Genomic DNA, 26,301 nt, shown 5'->3' on the forward strand with positions numbered 1-26,301 from the left:
TATTCCTGAGTTAACTCATGTCCACCCATCTCAAAACAAGAAGTTAAAATTATGGTTTGAAATGTAAAAATTTCTATGCTGCAACAGTGAGCCTCATAAGGATCGGTTAATAAATTTTGTTCTCTATCATAGTAATTATTACAATGCAAACCATAATTTTAACTGCAAACCATAATAATAACTTTTCCTTTTTTTACCAGCTTGAATTCGATTCACTGAGAGGAAAAAGTAACAAAAATAATCGAGGAATTTTAGCAAAACTGCACTGTCAGATTGGTAAGTTTTGCTGAAATTTCTCTATTATTTTTTTTTTTTTACTTTTTCCTCTCAGTACAGTGTTGCCCGTCGAGAAAAATCAATCCAACATTTAAGCGTTGTCAAACGAAAAATTAATTTACCAACCATCTCCCTCCCACACCATAAATTGTTAAAAACTATCAGTTTATGTATAAGTCGTGCGATAGATATGAGCTGAATTTCTTAATATGTTTAATGCGGTCCGAAGATGGGATTCTGTAGCAAACGTGAACCACCTTATCTATATACGAGAGCATCGTGCCGTGCGTGTCGGCCAGGTATATTTTCGGAGGGGTACACTTTTAGCTCCGAGGTAGGTCGGTCGTAGGTAGGTATGTGAGAAACTGGACTCTCTGCTCGGGCCATGTTTTAGAGGAGAGCCTTTTCCCCCGTGGTCCGTACGCTATAATATGTGCTTCGCCGCGATGATGATTATTATTATTATTATGTGCTCACGCAAAGATTTTTAGCTTATTACTTGAATTTTCTTTTTTTTTTCCCATCGAAATTTGATGATTGAATGCGGAGAAAGAAACGAAGGCCATTATTACGAAATCTACAGATCAATAAAAAAAAGAAGGGAACTCTGTTTTGAGCGAAAGAGTATATAATTCCATCCGAAAGCTACGCGTTTTAATGAAAAAAAGGATAAGCCCTACTTTCGACGTCCTTTCTCCGTCTTCCGCGAAAAACTCCCGCGAGCACGTGTTACAGGATATATACATGTACCACATGCGTTTCCTAGATATCTACACACCCACTCCTTTCTTCCTCTTTGCTATACGTACTTCTCCATCTCTCTCCCCCCTTCCCCCTTTATACGTAACGCTCAAAACTCTTTTTCTCTCTCTTACTGTACTTATACTCCATATACGCACACAGCAGTTGCCCTGGTGCCTTTTCTTCCTTTTTCCATTTACTCTCGATTCCCATCTTCTTTCTCTCCATCCTCTCGCTCACCTACTTACGGACTTCCTCTTTCTCTCCTCTTTTTTTCTTCCATTTCCTTCTTCTTCTCCTCTTCATACGTACATAGACTGCAGGAGTACAGGTATACATAATATGTATTACGTATACATACACCATACCAGCTGAACCATCACTTTCTCTCTGTCTCCTCTTCTCCGCGCGCGCGCGCGTTCTCGTTTCCTCTTTTTTCCCCTCTTTTGTCATTCCTGCTCCTTTTCTCTCGCTCTCTCTCTCCCGCTCTACTTCTGACGCTCGCTCGCCTTATCCCACACGCAACATGTATATATTGTATACATTTATATACTATACGCGTCGCGACCTTGACATTCAAAATGCTCCTTTCGCCGTGTGGGTATATAATGTATATATGAGCGGATTCGTCTCTTTTTTCCGGCTACTTCGTACCCATGTGACCATCACCAGCGTCATCTTCTTCTTGTTCAATTGTAAATTAAGTCAACGAAAAAAGGAAAGAAAAAAAAAGCTTCTTTTTTTTTTTGTGTGTTCTGGTCACCGAGTATACACATCCATATTGTATTCTGATCACACTGGGGATTCAACGAAGCTGATTACGGCGCGCCCGCACACACGCGCGCTCACAAAGAAAGAAGACCCGACCGATGTATATAATATACGCGTATATGGGTATATTTTAAACCCCCCCCCCGCCCGTTTAAATTATCAATGCAGTCGGTGTTCGCTGGCCAGCCGAGTATGGTGAGCACAGAGAGAGCCTTCCGATAAAGTTTAATCAAACAGAATTGAAATTCTCGCTCTCTCGTGTGCTCGTGAGGATATGTTATGTTTATTTTATTTTTTTATTATTATTATTATTATTATTATTATTATCATTTGCGAACAACCAACGATTGGACCACGCAATCATGGCTAAGGAAGTAAAGTCGATCGATCGATAGACATAAAAAAAAAAAAAAAAAAAATCAGTCCATATTGATTTGCAGACTGAGCCCAACCAATCTCGCACCAGTGTAATGTACACGCACGCATGAAATCATACATTAAGTATATTCTTCACGGGCGAGAGACTCTCGAGGGGGGGTATAGTAAAAGGGTTCGAGTTTTAAGCGGCTAACTATAACTAACGAACGGACGGACAGACAATCGGATCATGTATGCTTCCCTCGGACTTGGTATACGATGAGCCTTCTCTCCTCTGCCATACGTATGTGTGTTGTATTCACGGGCACCACACACACACACACACACACACATGTAGGGACGGGCTCTCTCTCTCTCTCTTGGCAAAAGATTCTTTCCGTCTCGCTTTTCGGGCTCTTGGGTGTATATATAGGTACAATATGTGCCCCTCGCCCGACACCGCAGGCTAATTTCGCTGGAGCAGCTCTCTCTCTTTTTTTTTTTTCTTCTTTTTCTTTCGACTCTCGCCAACGTGTACACGTATATATGTATATATACCATACCCTCCTTTTTCCGCAGACCTTGCGACCGAGCGTTCTGTGTGTGCTAAAAGCGCTCGTCGTAAATATATAAACATATTGGGATTTGCGCGTGCTCGTCTCGAAATTTCGTGGCGGAGGATCGCAGATGAGTACAAATCGGTACTTGTACTGCTCGCTTCATAAAATAAAGCTATGAAATTTCTTCTCGTATTTTTTTTTCCTTCGTTCAATACAATATATATATTTATTCGAGGGGACGATACAATATATATAATATACCCAAAGAGATGCGGCCCAAAGAGAGAGAGAGAGCGCGCGTAAAAACAAGTAAGGTGCTCACGGGGGCACAGGGGAAGAAAGAAAGCGAAACCTTGCATATACCTGTAGCGGAGTTATAATAGTTATAGGTACCTCTGGCTCGAGAGAGAGGAGTCGGGTGCAGGTATATTGGGCTACTAGTATATATATACGAGCGATGAGATTCTGTTTTTTTTTTTTTTTTTTTTTCCTGTTGCTTCGTATAGAAAACAAGGGGGGAGGTCTGCGGCTCGATCGGGGGGAGGAGGTATAGGAACTTTTGTGCGTGTACGCGTGTAGGACTTTTTAGGATTTTTTTTTCCTCCCCACTACTGAAGTGTGGCCTCCTGTTTGTGTACGTGTATGCTCTGGTATACCTGCTTTCGGCCTCGTTGTGTACGATGATGCCCTTTTTTTCGTACTACGGACTCTTTTGTGTTTGGTTTAGGTAATTTTTTTTTTTTTTTTTTTTTTCTCTCTTTACATTGGAAATGGATGATTATTGTCATCTGTATCTAGTATATTCGAATGATTTTATTTTTAAGGCTTTTTAAATGAATTTGGGGATAAAAAAAAAAAAATAATAAAAATAATAGTAATCAAAGAGGATGAGGAACGCTATTACATCAAAGTCGAAATTCTCTTTATCGATAAGAAAAAACCTGTTTGTCAGGATGGATTTGTTATGAAAAAAAAAGGTAGAAAAAGAAAAAATAAAAGCAATTGTCCATCTCTTGTACTACGACCGACGAAATCCATCCCCAAAGTGCGAGCCTCCCCGCAGTAGACATGCGCAATAGTTACACATGCAGCGATCAAGCGGTAAGAGTCGTCGGAGTCGCGCATCAGCCGCAGATACAGAGAGGTAATATTATATACGAGCCGCCTTCGAAAAGCCATTCGCGTGACCAGCGGCAGTGTAGACGCGCCACATACTCCCCGACCGGCCCACCCACCCACATACACATCCAGGGTAGAGAGACTACGCCTCTTCGCGCAAAAGCGAGAGGGATCGCGCGTGTGTGTATGCGCCCGTGTACACTACCCATAGGCCCAACTCGACTATCAACGTCGCGCTCCGGTAGAGAGGCGAAATTTTCGAGCCCTCTCTCCCTCCTCCTCCTCTTCTTACATATACATACCTCCTCCTGCAGACGTCTCGCTCTCTGCATCGTCGGTGCGCCCGGTATAATTATATCGGCTCTCGGTTAGCATGTACACATGTATAACTACACTGCAGTGATGGTAGTAGTCGGTTGGGCCGAGTACACATGTATACATATACGTACATACATACACCGACCCATCCTCTTCCTCCTCTTCTTCTCGGTGGGCGCCCATACACGGGGAAATCCACAAAAAATATCCCACTTTTGATCCCCATTTTCATAAAAAATAAAAAAATTTTTAGCGGCACACTCTTGCAACCGGACTTATTTTTTTTACTCGTAGTTTCGTGTACTAATTTTGAACATGGGTTTTAGGGCAGGAGGTGACACCTTTATATGAAAAATCATAGTTTCGACATGTTAATCGCGGAAAAAGGGTGTCACCTCCACTAAAACCCGTGTTCAAAATTAGTAAATGACACTACAAGTATAAATGAGCCCTATCTCGAAGGTGTGCCTCGAAAAAAAAATTTTTTTAATAAAATAGGGGGCAGCAACGAGTTACTTTTTGTGGATTTTCTCATACACGCACTATATTGGTATACGTAGGCGTGTGTATACGGGCACTCTCTGCCGCTGGGCAATGTCTCGATATATACAACGTCGACGACGACGACGACGACGCGGTATAATGTAAAAGTATCAGTAGTGCAGTCGTCGTCGTCGTCGTCGTCGTCGTCGTCGGTGGCAGTATAGCAACAACGTCGGGTTGCCCCTTTTACTTGATATTTAACACATATATGTGTGTATGTAATGTACTCCACCCCCGAATGCCGTTTCACTTTCGTTTGGGGCATATAAATATATACTTGCTCACTTACTTACAACTGACTCGCATATACTTAGAATGTGAGAAACGAAAGAGAGGAGGAATAACACGACGCCCGCAGTCGCCAGTGTGCAGGCCTGCGTGCCCCCTCGACTGCAACACCAGCAACCACCACCACCACTACTACGAGCACAATCGTCACCGCCCCCGTATAATACGTATATATATGTAGGTACTCGGGAACGGGTCTCTCTCTCCTCTTTCGTACTCTCTTTCGTTCGGTCCGTATAAGCCCGGTCGGAGGGCTCGGACGCTGGCAGTCATCTCTCGCACGGGCGACGCTATATATACGCGCCGCAAGGCTCTCCTCCTCGGCTACTTCCTTTTCCGCGTCTTTATCACCGGCTACGCTTTCGCGGGCCTTTTCCTCGGCCGGCTTGTGTTTTTCTCCGTTAATTCTCTCGCTTTTACTCCCACAAATACACATACGTGCGCTATATTGTAGTACATGCATACATATACATACAAGGTGCCGGCAAAACCACGAGGCCCCTCTCTCGCGGCCGTGCGCGCTTTCTTTCGTCCTCTTAACGCGGCTTTCTTTTCTTTTCTTTTCAAAGTGTACGTGCTATAGGGAGGCAGTGACAAATACAAAAAGAAAACAAAATTAGTTGACTTTGTTTTTTTTTCTCGGTGTGATAATATAATATAAGCATGAGCGACGACGGGGATCGGTCGCGATGATCAGTGTATACATACAAGCGTGAAACCACAATCGGCTGGGCCGCTTCGTATATTATATACACGGGGTTGCTCCGTCGAGTTGGTGTAGTCCAAGGTGAGTTTTTTTTTTTTTTTTTCCATCTCGCGTTGCTCGGTTTGTTGTACAAAGGTCCGCCAGCGCAGTGTTTTACGGAGAGATAAGACGGTGGATAGGCCGCGAGTGTGTGCGCGATTTGTCGTGTATCATGTGTGCAGGGAGTTAGAGCGTGCAAATTTTTTTTGTTTCCAATGCGAGTTTGAAGAAGAAATTTAAATCGTTGGATAAACTGTGGGGAAAATATATAAAGTCTCGGTCGTTGCTCGAGTTCTGCCACATATATATGATAGTATATAGTATAGTTCCCGCACAGATGCACACCCACTTCGAAAGACCGTAGTATACTTACAATGTACGTATTGTAATGGCTACTCATGTACACCTATCCCAACAAATCACGAGTAAAGTCCCTCTTTTGCCGCGTCCGTCACTCATACAGTCTCGATGGTATCGAATAACACGCGATTTACGCGCGATGCGTTCATTTCGTCTTCGTCGTTGTTTTGCCACTGTATACGTACACACCCATTACATATATACACACGCTCACGTATATATATATGAAAACTTGTGTTCGTGGGTGTATGAGTATAATTATGTTAGTAGTAGTATGGTCTCTCCGGTCTGGTTGACCGGGGAGTTGTGCGGCCGCACAGCGCCAATGTACGAAGAGCCTCTCGTGCGAAAATCCGCGAGACCCTCTCGTCCGTCCCGTGCTCGTTGTCGACGACGCCGTCTATATACGCGCTTGTGTATACATGCACGTGTGCGCGCACGGGTGTGTAACCGCTGACGGGAGAGGATGGAAATTTAATTTGTTCGCCGGCTCGCTGGCTTGTAATTCATTTGCTACCGGTGTAGGGAGGAATCGCCTCGCCTTTTTTTTTTTTCTTTTTTTTCTCTCTCCACATTTGCGAGGACGAGTTTTCATTACATATTACTTCGAGGAGCATAAAAATAAAATCTGCTCCTCCGGAGATATAATAGTATTATTACGTGTATACCTCGCTTGACTTTGCAATTTGTGTATTACAATGCCTTCGACACGTGTATATTAAATATATATATATATATATATATATATGTATATCCATACGACGGGAGAGGCCGGGCTATTAAAATTCACGAGCCGTGCGCCGGTCGAACTTCCACGAATCGAGAAAATAACGAATTCACGAAACAACGCTGGCCTCGATCTCCGCGCGTATGTGATCACCGAAAACCCGGGGTCTAACGCGTATTTAACATCGGTATTGGTTAAAAATTACATCGGTTGGATGGGCTTGAAAAATCGGTACGATACGTGGTCGAGGATAAAAAGGAGCCCCACTCGCTTGACGAAAGAAGAGCTTATTGCATCTCCAACAGATATTTGGTCTTTTACGGGGGGACGTGTGTGCACACACACACACACACACACATGCGCGTTGCGCGTCCGAAGGCCTTGAAAAATGATACTCTTTGTTTGCGAGAAAGACAGAGCTCTTTCTCTCCCTTCCCTCGCGTGTACGCGTTTTATGTATATATACATACATGAACCCGAGACTAAACGTAAAAAAAAAAAAAAAAAAAAAAAAAAAAAAAGAGATGAGAAGGTCGTAAAGCGCGTACTTTCGTACGCGTGAGAAATTAGCAGTCTTTTCTCAGAATTGCACGTGTAGTGTAAGGAAAAAAAGAAAAGGAATTTTCGTGACGTCTCGCGCTCGGAGTTTCACGCCTCGAACCGGCAGATCCAATCGTATGGAAACAAAAGCTCAAAATTTCCAACTCGGAGGAAACAATAACAACAACAAAAACCTCACACACGCCGGTGGTTATACAATGTGATACCATCCTCCTTGGACTGCAAACTCGAAAATTTTACACGCGACCGTATATAGGTATACATTGTACTAATAATATAATGTATAATGTTGCTGTGCCGGAATGGAATCGCTGCCGACTGTCGTGGGAGTGCAGGCTGTAAAGGTTCGCCGGGCCGGGGTATGTAGCCCTTTTGATTCGCTGCGCGATCGACGATTCCATAATATCGCGTAATTATATATGCGCAGGGTGCATGTATGTATTATGTTCTCAAAAACTCGCGAAATCGCCACTTCTTTGTCCCCTTCGTATAGAAGAAGAAAGAGTCTTTTGGTTCCCCGTGTACACCCTCGACACGCGCATTATACCTACAGTATAATATATACTATCATGTGCGGTGTGGCCCCTCGACGGTCTCTTTCGCCGAGAATAGCCCTATACGCTCTATGTCGTCCTCGTCAGCTATATATTTTACACGCGCACTCTTTCGGCTATTTTTACGAGCTGTACAACCTTTTGTGTCAAAGTACACGCACCTTATATACATGTATCATCATTGGTGGTGGATATATATAGGCGCGGGCGACCGAGTCTTCGAAGCGAGGAGACTCGGTTTGTTCAATGTATGGTTGGTCGTTGCGCTAAATCATTGCCTCAACTTGTGTTCTTTCTGGAAATATATATTTTTTTGCGAATCCATTGAGGGCGGTAGGAGGAGGTGCTATTGTTACCCGTATTTCCAATGCAAGGGAGGTGTGTAGGTACTCTATTGAAATTTATAAAACACATAGGTACAGACTTTGGTCGCATATTCTCGTGGCCGAGCAAGTAACGATGTCTCTCGTTTCGATAAAAAAATAAAATTTGTATCCTCCCCCATAGTCAAGACACGACCCAGTAGCCCATAAAAAAAAATTAAAAAAAGAAATCCTATATTAGCCATATCCAGTCGCAGAGAGAACGAAAAAAAAACGCCCCGTTCGATGCATCAGAGTACCACCATCACCCATATATTTTGATGCGAGCAACCATATTTGTGCGCAACGTAAGGCGATTGTCGAGTAAAGGGTTGAACGGCTGGAGGAGGAAGAAACAGCTCGACGACGGTTGAATGGGACGTGTAAGTACACAAGAATGAATGAACGAGCGTGAAAACAGGCCGGACGGGGAAGTGGTTGAGGAGAAGAGAGAAGGCAGCGAGTATAAACGCGGGCTCGTAAAAAAATCGGATAAAAGCGGTATATAGCTCACTGCTTACTTTTTGACAGCGTAAATGTGTGGGTGCGCGAACACGCGTGCGAGTAAGGAGGTGGTGATTATGGGGGTGGACAGAAAGAATCAAGGACAAAAATATATGGGGTACGACTATGGGTAGAGAGGAAGAAAAACAACAACACCGGTTTCTTACCCATACCTCTGCTTGCTCTGCATAAAACCATACTTGGATATATGATTTGAGAAAAAAAAATTTTGCAGTCCAGGGGAAAAATTTACTTGTATCAGGTGAAAACGAAGAGTTGGTGGTTGAAAAAAAAAAAAAAAAGTAGGAGTGATATTGCACATTCTCCCTTCAAGAGGGGGTTAAGAGGGCAACCGCGGCGAAAGAGAAAGGCGTCCGGGCGCCTCTCACGAAAAGAATAAGAAAAGCGATTGAGCGCAAGACGGGAAGAAAAAGGGGTAGATGGCTGAGGAGGGTGGGAGGAGGAGTTATTCTTGGGTTCAACAGGTGTAAGTTTAACGCTGTCGAAGGAAAGATATTGTAACGCGTACAGTTTCGTGAATAATGGCTTCGTGGCATCTTGTGTGTATAACAAAACGATATTCCATGTACAATATTTTCACGGTTTTTTCATTCATATATACAATTATACATAAACGTTGTTATATTATTGATTATTGCATTGATACACGTGAGTACTATTTTCGTCTAACAGTATGTATTTTGTTTTTTTGTTCCAGGTAAGCCAAAGTTCCGACAAATTGACCCGTCCGATTGATAAGTATACCTACACCTTATAATATACTTTGACTCGTGCCCGTACGTCATTTCGATTACTTTATAAGACCTTTGGCACGTGAATTCAGGACCTGCCTATAATGCATAATTATATTACATATGGTATAGGTACCCTGTGCAAACAAATACACACACATTCTCCAAACCCCCACAGAGAGACAAGTACAAGAGGTACAGCGTTGGTGCATGTGTATGTACCTATGTGTATCCTCACACCAACATCACCTGTGCGAAACGTCAAAGGGTGCGTGTATATTTATTCGTTTATATTTATATATATATACAGAGGTGATGTTTACCGTGTCGAGCGAAAAGAGTGAAAGTGTGTGCTATATACGCGAAATGGAAAGCACAGAGAGAGAGAGAGAGAGAGAGAGAGAACAGGAAAAGCAAAAGTGTCGGGATCATTCAAAATATGTGTTAACGCGCAAAGAGGGAGGGAAGTATAGAGAGAAGGAAGGGAAAATGCGATGGGAAAATACGAGGGGAAATATATGCGTGTGCAGAGTTGGGAAGGACATGTATTGTGGTGGTGAGTATACAAACAACGCAAAAAGTGAAAGCGCGCATGTAGCGAACGAAGCGAGAGAATAATGAAAACGAAAATATATGCGTGTATGCGTGTGTGTGTGTGTGTGTGGATAGGTATAACTGCATGCATCTATAGTATATGTAGAGTCTATAATTACATACAAATGTGTATATATATATATAATGTATGTCAGGAGGGATGGATCTGATAGGGTGCATTGGTACAACGAGAATGACGATAAATGGGGGTGTTTCACATAGGTTGTTTAGTTGAGACGATGCGCAAGAAGAAAAAAGGGAATTGAGTAAGTATTATCGGCTGTGCTATGCTTACTTGCAGTTTATTGTACAGAGTGGACACACAAGAAGCGTCGTACATACATTACATTTGTATAAGTACAGGAGAGAATTATAGTATAAGGTGCGCACGGTGCAGTATACTTACATCATACATATATATTATATATACTTACCGAGAGGGAACAGGGGTACTATACTATACGTCGTACAAGTGCTGCAAGTGCGCCACAAGGATAAAATACACTTTCTCTTTCGTTCCTTCCTTCCTTCCCTCCTTGCATTCGTCCTTCCGCGAAACTATATACATACATACATATACACCCATCCCGTCCAGAACTGCGGAACCTATATATGTGGAGCAACGGTGATGCTGTGTAACCTCCTTTCCTCCGGTAAAGACTGTCTATATAAAGGAATCTCGCGTATGTTCTCTTCGTACACAGAGACACCACGTGATTGCTGTGTAGCCATACTTGGGGAACAATTGTTTCGTGCATTTACAAAAAATTTTCAAACCAATTTTTTTTTCTTTTTCATTCGTCACTATTTTGTAATTTTTATGTTATATAATCACATAAGCGCGTTATATATCATTAAATATTAAAGTTTATTCTTACAGTTATTCAAATCCAATATTTAAATATACATTTTTTATTGCCATGACAATTATTGTTCATTTATTTTTCGTCTAAATTGTTTTTTTTTTTTTTTTTTTCACATTGTAATGGGCTGCAATTGATAAAAAAAATCAGACTTAACAACGTCGAACAGTCGCTCCAGTTGTGAGATCTTGCTCATATACCCAGATAATATTTCGACAAAGTTGAAATTTTTGAAGAAGAAAAAAAAACACGGCCCCCTCGCATTATCACCGCGTACGTGTTTTGTACACTCACGCACACATAAATATTACATTCATCTGCGATACGCGCAATTATCTCTTTCCACGCGGATAAGATATATACGGGAGGAAGATTTTTGTTCGATGAAAATATTGTTTTTCTGGGCTCAAAAACCGTGTATTATATACTTTTATCGTCGAAGCGTCAACTCCTCGGTCAACTCCAGCGAAACGAAACAAATTTCGAAATTTAGTAGCATTTGGTTACATTTATTCATAAAGAAAAGGCAAGGAATCACGCTTTTCACGCCGTTATTATTCACCGGCGCTTTACGTCGTACTTGCGAGCACAAGAATGTAAAAGCTCCCTCGATCAAACGATCCGATATCGTCTCGGCCAACCTACTCCATTACCCCCTCCAACCATGTACATGGTACGTAGCAATAAAATAAAATATTTATCCCCGTCGACGGAGCACTTGTTCCACACAGCAGCACGTGCACGGTATAGACTATACTTATACCCTGTAGATACTCGTTGGAAAAAAAAAAAAACACCCGTCTCCACATCTCATCAATTGCTTCTTCTCCTTCTTCTTCTTCTTCATAACACGACCATATATAGGTACTGTAGTACACATAGCAAAGCGCTCCGTATGATATATACATTGCGTTCATTCATGAATTTTCCTTTTCGCCCCGTGTCTCTCCTTCTTGCACTATGTGCATCTTCTCTTTCGCTCTTGTACATGTATACGCCAGACACGGTCGTCATTGAGACGTACCCAAAGTACGAAGGGGGTTGAAGGAAAAAAAAAAAAACACCATCTAGCTGCCTCGCTCACCCTCTTTTTTTTTTTTTTTTTTTTTTTTTTCCTTTTACCGAATTCCTCGCCTTTCTTCGCTCTCTTTTTTGCCTCCCACTCGGTTTCCGCGTTCTCGCTCATTTTTATATATGCTATACCATGTGTCACGGCTTCAACTACGAGCAGAAAAAGAAGGGGTGGTACACACGCTTGTTTCAGATGCAATTTCTCCTCCTCTCGCTTCCGATTTTGGGTGATCGCTCATCACAACCAAAGTCGCAAGAGGCAGCCTCGCGCGAAAAAGAGCCCATCTTTGTCAGTCTCTGTCGCCGCGGGTATCGACCCATACCCTCCCAGGGTCCACACTTCCCATTATATATATATATATATATATATATATATATATATATATATATATATATATATATATATATGTATCAGTGAAAGAAAAACAACGGCGCGCGTCCACCATCGCCGCAAGAGAGGCTATACGTACAAAAACGAGACAATCGCGTAGACGCGCCCCGTCGTCGGTGCAGGGAGAAAAGAGGCAAAACGAACAAATCAACGGAGTGTGCGTATATGTAAGGGAAGGAAGAAGAACAAACCATGGCTCGGTGCGTCAATTAGTTGGGGGAAGGGGGCGGGGGTTAATTGGTCGGGCGATGCCCTTGAAGCCCCCCCTCTCTCTCTGCGGATAGTATTGATTGGGGGAGAGGCTCTATGTACGGCGCGAGAGTCGAATTCTGGCGGCGCGGCCTGTGTCTCTCTATATGGGGGGGGTTAGGGGGTGTATAGTAGTATAGAAAGGAGGATGTGCTGCACCACCGCCGCCATGGCTCTTTTCCCTCTCGACGCGTCTTTATAATCTCCGCTGCGCCGCCGCCCCTCACCCGCCCTCCTCGTCTTTTCGTCTGCGCACTCTGGTACACACTGCCGCTGCTTTTCGATATGAGGTATACCTCTCTTTTTGAGTCTACGTATGAAATCATCTATTTATACGCTTCATACTCGGTGTATCGTGCTAATTTCTTGGAAAAATTATCGTGCCTTGATTCATTTATCATAGTTTTTTCTCCGTTGAATCGTACAACTTTGACCCTCAAATCCAACAACAATAGCTCTCACCCCTGCAGCTCGATTCATTTCCGGTACAATGAACCCTTTCGTTTGAGAAAGGGAGGGGGTGGGAGAAATGCGCAAAAACCTGCCCATCATCATCCAAATTCCCGCATCCTCTCCCTCACCATCTATACGTACCTCCCCCGCGCGCAAGGGATGGAAGAAGAGCCTGTACAGCTCCCGTGGCTTTTGTCCCTCTCCGCGTTTCAACTTCCTCTTCCTCCTCCTCCTCCGAGAGTCCCGTGGACCTCGGCGTCGCCGACAGCAGCAGTGGCCCCCCTTTTATTTGTTTAATTGAACGGCCCGCCATTTTGAAAGGACACACCCCCTCCCATATACATACATACACACGTAGGTATATACGCGTATGCACTTTCTTCTTTTTTTTTTCCCATACGCCTGAATCGATGGTTATTCGTCTTTGTTGCAAAACCACCCGAACGTTTTATCTCGCTCGACCATTAGCTTTTAACTTTGGTTTTTTCTTTTTTTTTTTTTTTTTTTTTCCCTTCCCAACTGCACACACGCCAGGCTGGACTTGTATGGAGCGAGCTTTTTTTGGGAGGGATGTATCTTTTTCTTTTTAGGGAGGAAGCTTGAACCGGGGGTGGGTGTTTTATTTATTCGGATGTGATTTTTTTTTTTTTTTTTCTTCTGAAAGGGGAAGGGAAAATGGGCGTACGAGCGAATGTTTCGCGCTGTGTATTTTCGAGGGGGGGGGGGTGGAAACGCAAGAATTTCGGAAACGCTACGCGCCGCGTGTGCCTGGATCATCGGAGGAGAAAATGTTCTCTGGATTTATCAAACGTAAGACTGTTGCAGGGTCGTTGTGATTGCCAATTCCGAATGAAATAAGCCTTGCCTGTACATGTACCATTCGTGGCAAAAATTGGAATGAAAAAAAAAAAGAAAAGAAAAAGAATCAGTGTGCGCGGTATATAGGTTCAGCATGTATAATCGAGGAGCCTCCTTTTCACACTGCCAAATGAAGCCGAGCCCGCGCGACGTAGTGATTATATCAGGGGCAAGAGTCTAGACGCCGCGTAAAACCCCCATAGCACCCCCCCCCCTCGAGTCAGCGAAATCAGGGGAGGATTATCGAGCATCACGAGGACCCCGAATCGAAAATCCTCCCCCTCCCCCGACCACTCGCTCTTTTGTCCTTTTCCACCCGCATGAGACTTTGCCTTTGAGACTTACATACATGTATACATACAGCGCCGTAGTGGAGACTCGGGTCCTCCTTTACACACGTATGGGTTCTTCGCCAGCAGATGATGAATGTCTCGCGGGTGACGCTCTCATGAAAAGTTAATCCACCTATTGATTGGGTTTTGGGGGGGGGGAAGAGAAAAGCATTTTTTTTAAAAACCCCGAAAAGTACACACACCCTATACATGTAGTAGGGTTGTACTGCGAGTGTGTAGAAATTAGCGTGATGATGATTTGGCGCTCCTCATCTTTCCTCCGCGCACGAGTCTTATTGATAAAACGAAGCTCCAAAAAAGCCACCCCCTCCCCCGCATCAGCAGAAAAAGAGAGAGAGAGAGAGCGTGTGCACCCGTAGCATGTCAATCCGCACCCCCTTCCCCAACTTGGATGATGCTCCACGCGCGCGCGACCACTCTTATGGCTCGGCCGTGCAACCACCACTAGCCGGCCTATACGTATACGAAAGCTCCTATGCCCGAGTGTCGGTGGGTGGAGAGCGAGACAGGCCGTAGACCGCGTCGTTGGAAGCGTCGCGCACGCGGTCGCCCTCGGGAGGTTGTGTGTGGGGGGTGGGGGCTGCAGCAGCAGCAGAGAGAGAGAGAGAGAGCTTTCGGGAGGGAAGCCGGGTATGGTCGATACGGGGGTATCTGCCGCGCTACCACCGCGACACGCCAGAGACGGACAGACAGACGCATCGCACAGACGGACGGAGAGAGAGGGGGGGGGGCGAGGCCTCCCCTATTATTCCTCCTCTTGCTGCTGCGGGCGTTTTTCCTGCCTCTTCTCTCCTCCTGTACGTGTACCAGCGCCCTGCACCTATACCTACCCTCGTCGGCCTATACGAGCAGGGTGTGACACCGGAGCTCCACCGTCCTCTCTTTCCTCCTTGCATGGAAAGCTTCCGAGTCACTGTATCGACGTTGCAACTTACCCATCGATGTGGAGGAGTGTCATTTTTTAAACGCCACGTGGCACGTCTTGATTACCCAAAGACACTGTAATGTATACGTGAAAAAAAAAAAAAAAAAAAAACAGCGTCCTCTCACAGATTCCAATTGTTTTTCGTCGCTGCACCTATATGTACAAAAAAAAGTCGAATAGTATATTGGGGAAAAAAGTTCGCGGAGCTTGCGGTAGACGGATGAAAAAAGAAGAAGAAAAAAATGACGATTCGTTCCTTGCGCGTCCAAAGTAGCAAAGTGTCGCTCCGTGATGCACGTACGGAGGATGAGAGGGGAAAGAAAAAAAAAAAAAAACCCCGACATCAAAAGCCACGTACATGCTCGTCGTGTATATATACGCTGGAGGACAAAGTAAGCCTCGCGCGCACACGGAGAGCCGAGAGGGTGTGAAAGAGCACGCGCGAGGAGGGAAAAGAAAAAAAAAAGTTACTCGCTGCAGCGGAGGGAGCAAAAAACAAAGAGAGAGAAAAAAAAAATTTCAGCCAAAGGGAGGAGGGCGAAGAGGTGGAAATGCAGACGAGGAGGGAGAGGGCGTCTACCTCTCGAGAGCGGCGGCCGCCACCGCCTCCTAATCGCACTCGCGCACACGCACACCCCACCCCGACGTCGTCGTCCGGGCGAGTGGGCGCTTGATTAAAGAACAGAGAGAGCGAGGACGAACTTACTCTCCCTCGCTATGTGCTGCAAGCGATGGCTGCGCGCACTGTGTACATGTACATACATACATATCCCCGGAGGGAGGGCTACTACTATGTTTTGTACTGCGCCTTCTTTCTTCCCCCCCCCCTCCCTCTCTCTCTCTTTTCTTTCGCTGTGTTATTTCGATTTGCTGGGATTTGATTTTCACCGACTCTACTCTTCTATGGGGGTGTTTTTTTTTTTTTTTTTTTTTTTCTTCCGCCTGAGCTTGCAAGCTCGGGTACTTACTTTTTGAGCGAAGGATTTTATCAGGTCCAAGATCAAGGTCCTTCGCTCGATGTCTTTCGTTGTCAATTGTCACGCGAGTGGCGCAAATGCACAACCAAACAATGCTGGCACCTGCTGTATATAATTTTTTTTTTTTTTGATACTGGAAAAAAAGCTTGCACAGCTAAACGAATAAACAAACAAAAAAATCGAGTGAAAAAAAAAAAAAAAAAAAAAAGAGAGAGAGATGCGACAAACAGGGATGATGGATAGAGCTACCCCCCCCCCGCCCCTTTGCCCCTGGTACCCGTTGTATTATCGAACTCGGTCCGAGGGAGCAAGGGTAAGCGAATTTCTCGCAGCATCTGCTAATCGAGTGAAAGCTCCGGGCGCGCGGCTAATTCCCTGTCTTTTCCTTCACAATTTTCTCCCCCCCCCCTCACTTCTCAACCTTATACACTTATCAAAGCAATATACGCCGGGCAAATTTATTGTATGAAGAAATAAATAAATAAATGAAATTGCAGTCGCTCCTGAAAACGGCCGATCAGCTGAAGATCAAGGGCCTGTGCGAGGTGCCCGAGAGCCGAGAAGGAGGAGGCGGTAGTGTCGGCTCACCATCGGGAGTCGGAGGAGGAGGAGGCGGTGGTCCGACAGTCGGGGGCCTTATCGAGGGGCCCTCGGTCAGCCTGAGCTCGCCACCCCGTGACTCGAGCACACCCCACAGGTTCAATTTCACAAAGCTCAAGAGCAGCAGGCACCACCACCCGCGCTACAAGAGGCCGCGCACGTCCTTCGACGTCGGCGGCAACAATCGGCTAGCCAACACGGACCGGCATCTGTTACTGCACTCGCAGCACCATCACCACCACCAACCACAACAACGCAATCATCACAATCATCTGCAGCACCAGCCTCATCATCATCATCATCAAGTTGACTCGGGCAAGTACAAGGAAGAGGACTTTGTCGAGAGCTACGTGAGGGATTGCAACAAGGAGGTACTTTGTTTCTTCTTCTTCTTCTTCTTGAACTTTGCCAAAGGGGGGTTAGCCATTCGCCGGCCGGCCGGGGCACATAACTCTTGCCAAAAGCCCGGGGACAGCCGCGCTCAGCAGAATCCAGTGTACAAAGTTCGCTTAAAAGTTTATCGCGCTCGCGAGCGGGGTTTTCTGGTACTTTTGTTGTATACGTGTACAACTTGCCGTAAACTTTATTGTCCCTCCCGCCACTTGCCTCGCAGGTTCACGTGTACAAGTAACCATGTGTGTTTTGCAGAACCGCCGTGATTGTTGGCCGGTCGAAGATGAAGATTGCATGGAGACGACAACGACGAGCACCACAGCAGCAGCAGCAGCAGCAGCAGCAACAGCAGAAGCAGCAGCAGCAGTAGCAGGAACAACAGTAGTCCTGGACTCGTGTCAGCGTAACAGCAGCGCCGGCGCCGGCGGTGGAAGTGGTGGCGCGGGAGGTGACGGCGGTGCCGGCGGAGCTGCTGCTGGTGGACCTGACAACAACAACATCAGCAATACCAACAGCAACGGCAGTAACAACAGTAGCAACAGCAACGGGCCTGTCGCCAACAACAACAATACCCCCACGGCGACTAATAACAACGGTTAGTTCGGATTAACGGGGAATTCAGCGCTCCGCGCCTTTTATTGGAAACTACGTGTTTTTCTTGTTATTGTTGTTGATGGATGTTGTTCTCAAATTTATGTACAATGTTTCGAATAGGGGGGCGCGGAGCGATTTTACTGGCTATTCATGACTCAGGGACAATTGGTCGGCATGTTTTTAATGTTAGGTGACGACATGTTCTGTCACACAGGTCTCGGCCATTACGGCCATCATCCGGATCCAGCTGAGGTCGATTTGCCGCCCGAGACGCAGCCAACGCCGCCCAGTGCGACCCTCGTTGGTACGACCATTACCCACCTCAGGGACGCCGAGCATCAGACGGCTGGTAAAATCTTTTTTTTTTATTTTTTTTTATTTTTTTTTCTTATTTTACTGTGAACGTGATCGAAACTTGACCAACACCCAAATCATACGATGTTTTATGCTAATGCATCAGCACAACAAGTATACAAACGGGAAAGAGACTTTACTCTCGGCGAGCGAGCAAAACTCCGGCGCGAATCTAATCACGAGCAGTTAAGAGCCCGATTAGGCCAATTATTTTGATTTCCTTCCCGGACTAATAAGCGAACGGTCGCTGCTCTCTCTTTCTTTTTTTTTTTTTTTTTTTTTTTTCTCTCTTCCTTTACCTCCTCCTACTTCCTTCTTCTTCGGCTTTGCTACCGACGCCGCGCCTTGTGTTATTATTGCTATACGTATATATGGGTTTTCACGATGCGCTTTTCCACTTTATTGATCTTTCAGTTCCGTTTCTTGGGTACGCTATGTACAGATTATCTTGTTTTCCCCATGTCATATTAATCACTTGCGTTGACAACGATCAACGAGGCTTGGGTACACATTTTCTAGTGTGCGAAGCAAAAAAAGCTCATGTAAGCACGCGCGTATTTTCCAGACATCCAGAGCTGCGACAGCGTGAAGATAAAGTTCGAAACGTTGCACACGATGGACTCGTCGGACACGATAGACATCGACAGCCACATGTCCGACCGTGCGAGCGTGAGCTCGAAAAACGCGGACGACAACATGATGATGATAACACCCGAGCTCCTCGGTCTCATGCCCTCGGGCAGCTCGGTGCACTCCGACTCGGGTGAAAACAACTCGCGCAGTCACTCCGGCCAGTCGGGTGGACACCATCACGGCTCCAAGTCGTGGACCCAGGAGGACATGGAGGCAGCCCTCGATGCCCTCAGAAATCACGACATGAGCCTCACCAAGGCCTCTGGTTCGTGTTTATTTCATTTATCGAGAATCATATACTGAATGTATAGGTCGTTACAACATTTTACTGATTGCAGCGACGTTTGGCATACCATCGACGACTCTCTGGCAGCGGGCGCACCGGTTGGGTATCGACACGCCCAAAAAGGACGGCCCGACCAAGTCGTGGAGCGACGAGAGCCTGAACAACGCCCTGGACGCCCTACGTACGGGTACCATATCGGCCAACAAGGCCTCCAAGGCGTTCGGCATACCCTCGAGCACCCTGTACAAAATAGCGAGGCGAGAGGGCATTAGGTTGGCGGCGCCGTTCAACGCGAGCCCAACTACCTGGACGCCGGCTGATCTAGACCGCGCGCTCGAGGCCATACGCTCCGGACAGACCTCGGTGCAGCGCGCCTCGACCGAGTTTGGCATACCCACGGGCACGCTGTACGGCAGGTGCAAGAGGGAGGGTATTGAGCTCAGTAGGAGCAATCCTACGCCCTGGAGCGAGGACGCCATGACCGAGGCTCTCGAGGCTGTTAGGTATACTTTCTTTTTTTTTCCACTTCCTTTTCTCATTCAATCGTTATTCAACCGATTGACTGTCAATTTTTTTTCAGACTGGGACACATGAGCATTAATCAAGCGGCGATACACTATAATCTGCCGTACTCGTCGCTGTACGGGCGCTTCAAGCGGGGCAAGTACGAGGAGCCGGTGGTCAACGACATGTCACAGGACGGCTCGTCGCAGCACTTCCACCAGAGTCCCACCCAGAATCACTCGTCCTCCCTTCCCGACCAGATGCCTTATCAGGGCAGCTGAAACTTGCCTCTTTACTAGATCGCCTTCACCGCGGGATGGTCTAGTAAATGAGGATCACTTGGCAATTAATGTTGTCAAAGAGTTACGAGGCCTCTGATGGCATACTAAAAGGAAGTGAGAACAGGAAAGAAGGATTTTTACTGGAGCGCGTGCGCGCGTGTGTAAGATTTTTTGCTTATACCTTATACCGATGAAAGAAGCATCAGTGAGGCGGTTGCACGTGCATGCGGAAGACTATTGAAATATAAATATACATGTGTATGATAGACTGAGCGATCGCGAGATTACCTTGCGATCCTACAGTATTATAACGAGAGTCGGTGTTAAAAAACGATGCTGTGCAGAGTAAGGCGAAAATAACAATATCATGTACATTGAATCCGTGTCGCGTTTTCTTAATTTTTTATCATTATATCATTATCATAATTATTAATATTTTTTCGTTTATTGGATTTCTTATCCGACGTTGCTGACTTTTTATTAAGTTTTTTTTTCTTTCTTTCTTTCTTTATGTCAAGCGTAACTTATTTAGCATTTAATTAATCGTGTAAGAATTATTTATAAACAAAGTAAGATGATTAAACAAGTCGAGCAGAATAAAATGTACAGACGGGCGAGCTACCCGTGAGATTCGTATTTTACAAATGTAACTGCCTGCGGGAGTTGGATGATCTTCCTTTTTACGCAAGGAATCGATCGATGAAAGGAGATATAGAGCAAAAGTAGTGTAATGATACATACGGTTTATATATATAAAAAAAAAAAAAAAATTAAAAAAAATTAAAAAAAAAAAAAAAAAAAAAAAAAGTACTTCCACGATTTTGATAGTTTTTAAGAGAAAGAGATCATCACGCTTATGTTCGTTTTTTTAAATCCGTTTTTGTTTTAAGAAAATAAAAACACGCATTTCTAAGCTTTAGTTTGTAACGAAAAAAAGCAAGTAAAAAGGTAAATGTTATTGCGATTGGTACTGTAAGTGCTTACTACTATGAGAGGAGGGAGGCACAATTACGAATTTTTCTTTTGTTTTTCTTTTATTACGTTACTTAAGATCTATGTAAATTATTAAATAGTAAAGCGAGAGGTGACAATGAAGGAACCAAATAAACCTAAAAGATTTTGTTTCATATTTGCGTTTTTCTATTTTTGAAGGAAAAAGTGTAACTGATAAAACAAAAAAAATAATAACAAATAAAAAAGATAAGTATAATCAAAGTGGAACAGTGCAAAATACGTACTATTAGATGATAATCTTGATTTTATGGAGGCGAGGTAAAATTAACGAGATCAGATATGGGATAAATTTTCCTTGTAAGTAGAGCGAAAAAAAAACAAAACGATTTTTATCGCCAGCAAAAATTAATCGCGATTAACAATATAGCGTGAATAATCATTGACGACATGTTACACGTGGTAGTGTCTTGTTTACTCTGATGGCGGTAGGAAGTAGGTATATAAAAAAAAAGAATGTCTACTGGCGAATATGATTAACATAAAATGTTTCAAAACGCAACTCTGTTGTGAATTGGTAAACCATGAAAGATGATAATATACTTTGCTCTTCTGTGACTCAATTAAAAAAAAAAGCGGTATGAAGGCAAAATTAATTATTTAAACAATTAATTGTGTCCGAACAAAAATTAATAAGATAAAAAGTACATACATCACGCGCCTATAAAAGTACTACTTAGCGCGAAATCATTTCATTGTATGAAACAAAAAAAAACCACATCACGTGCAAAAATATATGAAAAAAAAAAAAAACACAAAATATATATCCTATAAATACATGTACAGTTTATATATTTTAAATTAAAAATTAATGCAACTGTATGATGTTTGTTTGTTATTTAATCCTTTACAGGTCAATTTTTCATCAAACCAAGTGTTTTCTTCGGCAAACGGCTCCTTACGCTTTGATGTAATTAAAATATCAAAGCCTTACCGAATAAACGCGTTGATTAATCCGATTACATCGCTTAAATATTTTGACAGAGGCGAAATAGAAGACCCCGTGCTTGCCAACCGAGTAAAAGGTGTCTTGTGTATTAGGCTGCGGCCACATAGCGCGTCCGCAGTCCGCACACGCGTTTGACGTCCGCGAAAACCCGTGCCTATATATATACAGTACTTTGCTGCCAATGTGCCAATTTCAAATGAACTTACAAACAAATATATACTTACTTCTTGTTCCGCAAACGCAAACTCTGCCATCATGCCATCAGCACCGGAAATGTAAAATGTAAAGACGCAATCACATAATGAATATAAGAAAAAAAATCTAGATCAGCGCCATCTAGTAGTATTTTGCAAAAAGTCGACCGCCTTATACCTGCGGACCAGTGTTCTCGACTGCGGCAGAAAACCGAAGACGTGCATGTGTTAGTAAGCTGTGGGTTTGACACTTTGACGTTGCGCTTGTTAACATATCAATCGACTCACTACACTGCATCACATCTCAGTAACAAATAAAATGACAGGAGTTGATAATTACCAGGCAAACTGCGTTTTCTGTAAAATTATAAGAAAAGAAGAGCCTGGAGATTGCATTTACGAGGTGGGACAGTTAATTTTTACCCTTTCACCAATGCTTGATGTTTATGTATGAACGTCATTGTTGCTTTGGTCCTTGGGAGTTTTCGTATCATGTCTTTCTTATTTAAGGATAATGACATTGCCTGCATCAAAGATATTCACCCAGCATCGGATCACCATTACCTCATAGTCCCCAAAACGCATATCGTCAATGCTAAAACCTTGCAGAAAGAGCAGGAAGAATTGTGTAAGTGCAGATTTATGTAAAGTAATTTGAGTACGTGGATTGGCTATTTTTTTTTTTTTTTTCATTTCAACAAACTCATAGTTGACAAAATGGTTGCTACGATCGATATCATTGTCGACCAGCTCCAACTAGATAAAAACTCTACAAGAACTGGTTTTCACTGGCCTCCGTTTACAACGGTGAATCATTTGCATCTACACGTTATTTGCCCCGTGGAAAATATGAGTTTCATCAAGAATATGATGTTTAAACCTAATTCCACGTGGTTTGTTAGTGTAAGTAAAATCTTATAATTATTTATGTAAGATGGACAAGGCGAACATTTTTGTAATCCACTCATGTCAACAGACGGATTATGTGAAATCACGTTTCACGGAGACTAGTAAATATTGAATTTTCAATGCAAAAATACAAATAATCATTTGCCAAACACAAACCGATGGTGCAGGATATAAGGTAAAAATTTATAACGTACCAGTTGTATGATAAAAATCTTACAAAGAACTGTGAAGAATTAAAATTAACACAACAATAATTCATTGCAGAACAAAATTTTACATTTAGTTAGCAGAAGGCCTGGGAAAAATGCCGATATCAAACATGCGTTGCCACTCTTTACCCTCGGGATAAGCGTAGTTCGTCAAGCTTGCGTCCTTGATTTTTGTGGAATACCCGGGAACGCTTGGTGGCATGTAGTGAGCATTTTTAATCGTCACGGGATCCTCAAAGTGCTCGTGCTGTTGGTCGACATACTCGATAATTCGATTTTCCGTGGTCCCACTGAGACTTACAAAGTCCCACATCTGCAGATGCTGAACCATCTCGCACAAACCCACTCCTCCAGCATGAGGGCAGACAGGTACTGCGGAAGTCATTTAACCACCATGTGTATTAATTAAGTTTTCTGTACAACTTACTTCCATCTATGGCCAATTGTAAATATTAAGGGAAAAAAGCGTATACACAAGCTAATCGCTGTTATTGTTGATCGCCGATTGTTATATTTTTTTACAGGAACTTTGCACCCGCAAAATCAGTCAAATTTATATACCTTTGTTATTAAAAAGTTTGTTATTATGAAAAAAAGCGAATAAAGACGATGCTCCAAAACTAGCGCGTCACATCGAATAACTTACCATTGAGTTTCTTGGCCATCAAGTAAACAGCAAGTATCTCGTTGACACCGCCGATCCTCGCCGAGTCAATCTGACAGTAATCGATCGCCCGAGCTTGCAGCAGCTGCTTGAAGATAACTCGATTAGCGCACATTTCACCAGTCGCCACCCCGATTCCCAAGGGCCGGAGCTCTTTGGCGATCCTTGCATGTCCGAGAACGTCATCCGGGCTGGTGGGCTCCTCGATCCACGTTGGCTTGAAGCGAGCCAGACTCTTCATCCACTCGACAGCTTCCTCCACCTCCCACACCTGGTTAGCGTCCAGCATGAGTCTCTTGTCGTCGCCGATGCACTCGCGGATCACCTGGCACCTGCGCACGTCGTCCTCAAGATTTTGGCCCACCTTGGCCTTGAAGGTGTCGAAGCCGAGCTGTTGATATTTTTCACAGAGCTCGCGGACCTTGTCGTCGCTGTAGCCCATCCAGCCTACTTGGGTCGTGTAAGCCGGTAAGCCGTTTTCCACGAGACTTGCCGTGCGAGAGGCTCTTGCCGATTTCTGGCTCTTGAGGATCTCGATCGCCTCTTGCCTCGTAATCACGTCAGTGCTACGTAACAGAATGAAATGCTTTATGTGTTTATTGTTTTTTTTTTTTTTTTTTTTTTTTTTTTTTTTTTTTTTTTTTTTTTTTTTTTTTTTTTTTTTTTTCATCATTCTCACATGTATCGAAAGTCTATCGTGGAGACCAGTTGCTCGGGGGTGAGATCGACCAGCAGTCTCCACAATGGTTTTTTCTCAATGCGCGCCCACAAGTCCCAGAGAGCGTTGACCACGGCGGCTGTGGCCAAATGGGTCACTCCCTTTTCCGGGCCGATCTTTCATAAATATTAACGCATTTGACATTCAGTTTATTTTTTTCACGAATATGCATTGTATAAAACTCACCCATCGCAGCTGAGACTCGCTCGTGATTTTCCTCCAGAAAGAGGCAAAGCCGTTGAACACGTCTTGGACTTTGGTGCCTACGATCAGCCTCGATATCGTTTTGCAGGCGAGAACGACTATGTGAAACGATCAACAGTGGTTATCACGTGTTATAATCCACCAGTTCATTCAAACTCTTACCGATTTCAGTTCCTCTCCCCAAAGTGAAGGTCAGTCCGTATCCCTCGATGCCTCTATTAGTTTTTATTGTAACGTAAGCGCAGGAATAGTCGGGATCGGTGTGCTGTTTTGGGGTGTGCATTTGACACGTGAAACAAAAAAAATTGTGCCCAGTTAGTGAAGGATTTACATTATAAACGAAAATTCGAGGCTTTGACGCAACAGAATTCAAATAAACGAAGAAATCTCACGACAGTACATTTATGTTTTTGCGACTGTAGTACTGTTATGATCGGATCTTGATGTAAGATCATCTAACCAGACATAAACACGAATACGTCATGAATTTTTTTGAAATATAACTTTGTTCTAAGTACAGCAACACAAATGCATTAACGTGAGACGAATTGAAATTGAAAGAAAACCCTTTAACGTATCGTTATACACCTGTAATAAGCTGCATAAGTGTGTATAGCATATTCCCTTACCATGGCATCACTCCCATCGAATTTCAAGGAAGTTGGGAACCTCACGTCCTTGACATCGATCTCGGTAATTTCCATCCCTTCCATCTTTCCTCTGACAATAAAAAACTTTTAAATAAAAAAAAAAAAATCAGCTTCGAAAAATAATACCCAAGAGAATGCAACGTTGACGAGATAAGTGTATACCTACGGAAGCGAGCTCTTACATCAATGCCAGTAGTGCAATAAGCGGAGCAGCGGCCGGTCTCTTCTTCTCAAACTTATCTCGTATAATCACTCCGCAGAGTTGGGGCGCTCATCCATCGTTGGGTAAACAGCGCACACATCATACACCACCTAATATAAGTATACCTTGAAGGTATTCTCAGATAGCGCTCTGTGTACATATATACTTGTGTACAACGGAAAGTAAAATGTGCGAATGTCAAGCGCTGAAGCTCTCTTTTGTTGGTGAAAGTATTATTTTTTTACGTAAGTATGTAGCGACGCGCTGTGTTCAAATGCGTCGGTTTATTTTTTTCATCAGAAATCGTTGCGTGTACTCAAAGTAGGTACGGAACTCTTGTGGTATACATAATATTATCGCGTTGCCGCTAGAGATAAGAGCTGTTTGTTAATATTACACACCGCAAAAGCGTCGATGATTGTTATGAGAACAAAAGAATCAGTGTTTTACTGGAGAATTTTGTTCCTCGCTAAATTGTACACTCGCCGTACTTACCTTGATTCGCAAATCGCGAAGTTTAAAGTCTCAAATGTTTTTATGACAAACATAAAATATGATTTCAACATTGTTCAATAGTTGTTTATCGTTATATTTTTATTTTATGGTTATGGTTGTTCCTCGTGTTTTAATACGATACAATACTTCAAGAATTCAAACTTCGTGCTTTGCGAATC

At 43.7% G+C, this 26,301-nt stretch overlaps 3 protein-coding genes across 6 annotated transcripts in view; 2 read left to right on the plus strand and 1 right to left on the minus strand.

Annotated features, from left to right (window-relative positions):
* Psq (pipsqueak) overlaps positions 1 to 21,044 on the plus strand; it is a 65,199-nt gene extending 44,155 nt beyond the window's left edge. Inside the window, exons 5-10 of one of the 2 annotated variants that reach the window (XM_014351634.3) lie at positions 16,770 to 17,243; positions 17,521 to 17,860; positions 18,050 to 18,208; positions 18,779 to 19,111; positions 19,185 to 19,635; positions 19,713 to 21,044. In XM_014351634.3, coding sequence (XP_014207120.2) covers positions 16,770 to 17,243; positions 17,521 to 17,860; positions 18,050 to 18,208; positions 18,779 to 19,111; positions 19,185 to 19,635; positions 19,713 to 19,917 — 1,962 coding nt within the window. In that variant the 3' untranslated portion in view covers positions 19,918 to 21,044. The remainder of the gene's footprint in view (positions 1 to 16,769; positions 17,244 to 17,520; positions 17,861 to 18,049; positions 18,209 to 18,778; positions 19,112 to 19,184; positions 19,636 to 19,712) is intronic. The other variant, XM_089590190.1, reaches the window with a different exon arrangement.
* Positions 21,045 to 22,321: 1,277 nt separating this feature from the next.
* LOC106638518 (adenosine 5'-monophosphoramidase HINT3) lies at positions 22,322 to 23,799 on the plus strand. Its single transcript, XM_014351729.2, has 5 exons — positions 22,322 to 22,474; positions 22,582 to 22,699; positions 22,781 to 22,974; positions 23,048 to 23,155; positions 23,245 to 23,799. The coding sequence occupies exons 1-4, from the start codon at positions 22,391 to 22,393 to the stop codon at positions 23,090 to 23,092; spliced, it is 441 nt and encodes a 146-aa protein (XP_014207215.1). The 5' UTR covers positions 22,322 to 22,390; the 3' UTR covers positions 23,093 to 23,155; positions 23,245 to 23,799.
* On the minus strand, positions 22,755 to 25,604 carry LOC106638515 (mitochondrial enolase superfamily member 1). 3 transcript variants are annotated; one of them, XM_089590192.1, is made up of 7 exons: positions 25,588 to 25,604; positions 25,405 to 25,509; positions 24,938 to 25,040; positions 24,758 to 24,873; positions 24,533 to 24,687; positions 23,836 to 24,419; positions 22,755 to 23,561 (listed from the first exon to the last, which is right to left on the minus strand). In XM_089590192.1, the coding sequence occupies exons 2-7, from the start codon at positions 25,486 to 25,488 to the stop codon at positions 23,260 to 23,262; spliced, it is 1,344 nt and encodes a 447-aa protein (XP_089446318.1). In that variant the 5' UTR covers positions 25,489 to 25,509; positions 25,588 to 25,604; the 3' UTR covers positions 22,755 to 23,259. The 3 variants fall into 3 exon arrangements, with proteins under 3 accessions (XP_089446318.1, XP_014207212.1, XP_014207211.1); XM_014351726.3 differs by lacking the exon at positions 25,588 to 25,604 and having other exon boundaries at positions 24,533 to 24,672; positions 25,405 to 25,574; XM_014351725.3 differs by lacking the exon at positions 25,588 to 25,604 and having other exon boundaries at positions 25,405 to 25,574.
* Between the last annotated feature and the right edge of the window lie 697 nt (positions 25,605 to 26,301).

This window comes from Copidosoma floridanum, unplaced genomic scaffold (assembly GCF_036245765.1).
Source record: "Copidosoma floridanum isolate Cflo_tuat_1 unplaced genomic scaffold, Cflo_Japanese_pri ptg000012l, whole genome shotgun sequence".
In the NCBI taxonomy this organism is placed as follows: domain Eukaryota; kingdom Metazoa; phylum Arthropoda; class Insecta; order Hymenoptera; family Encyrtidae; genus Copidosoma; species Copidosoma floridanum.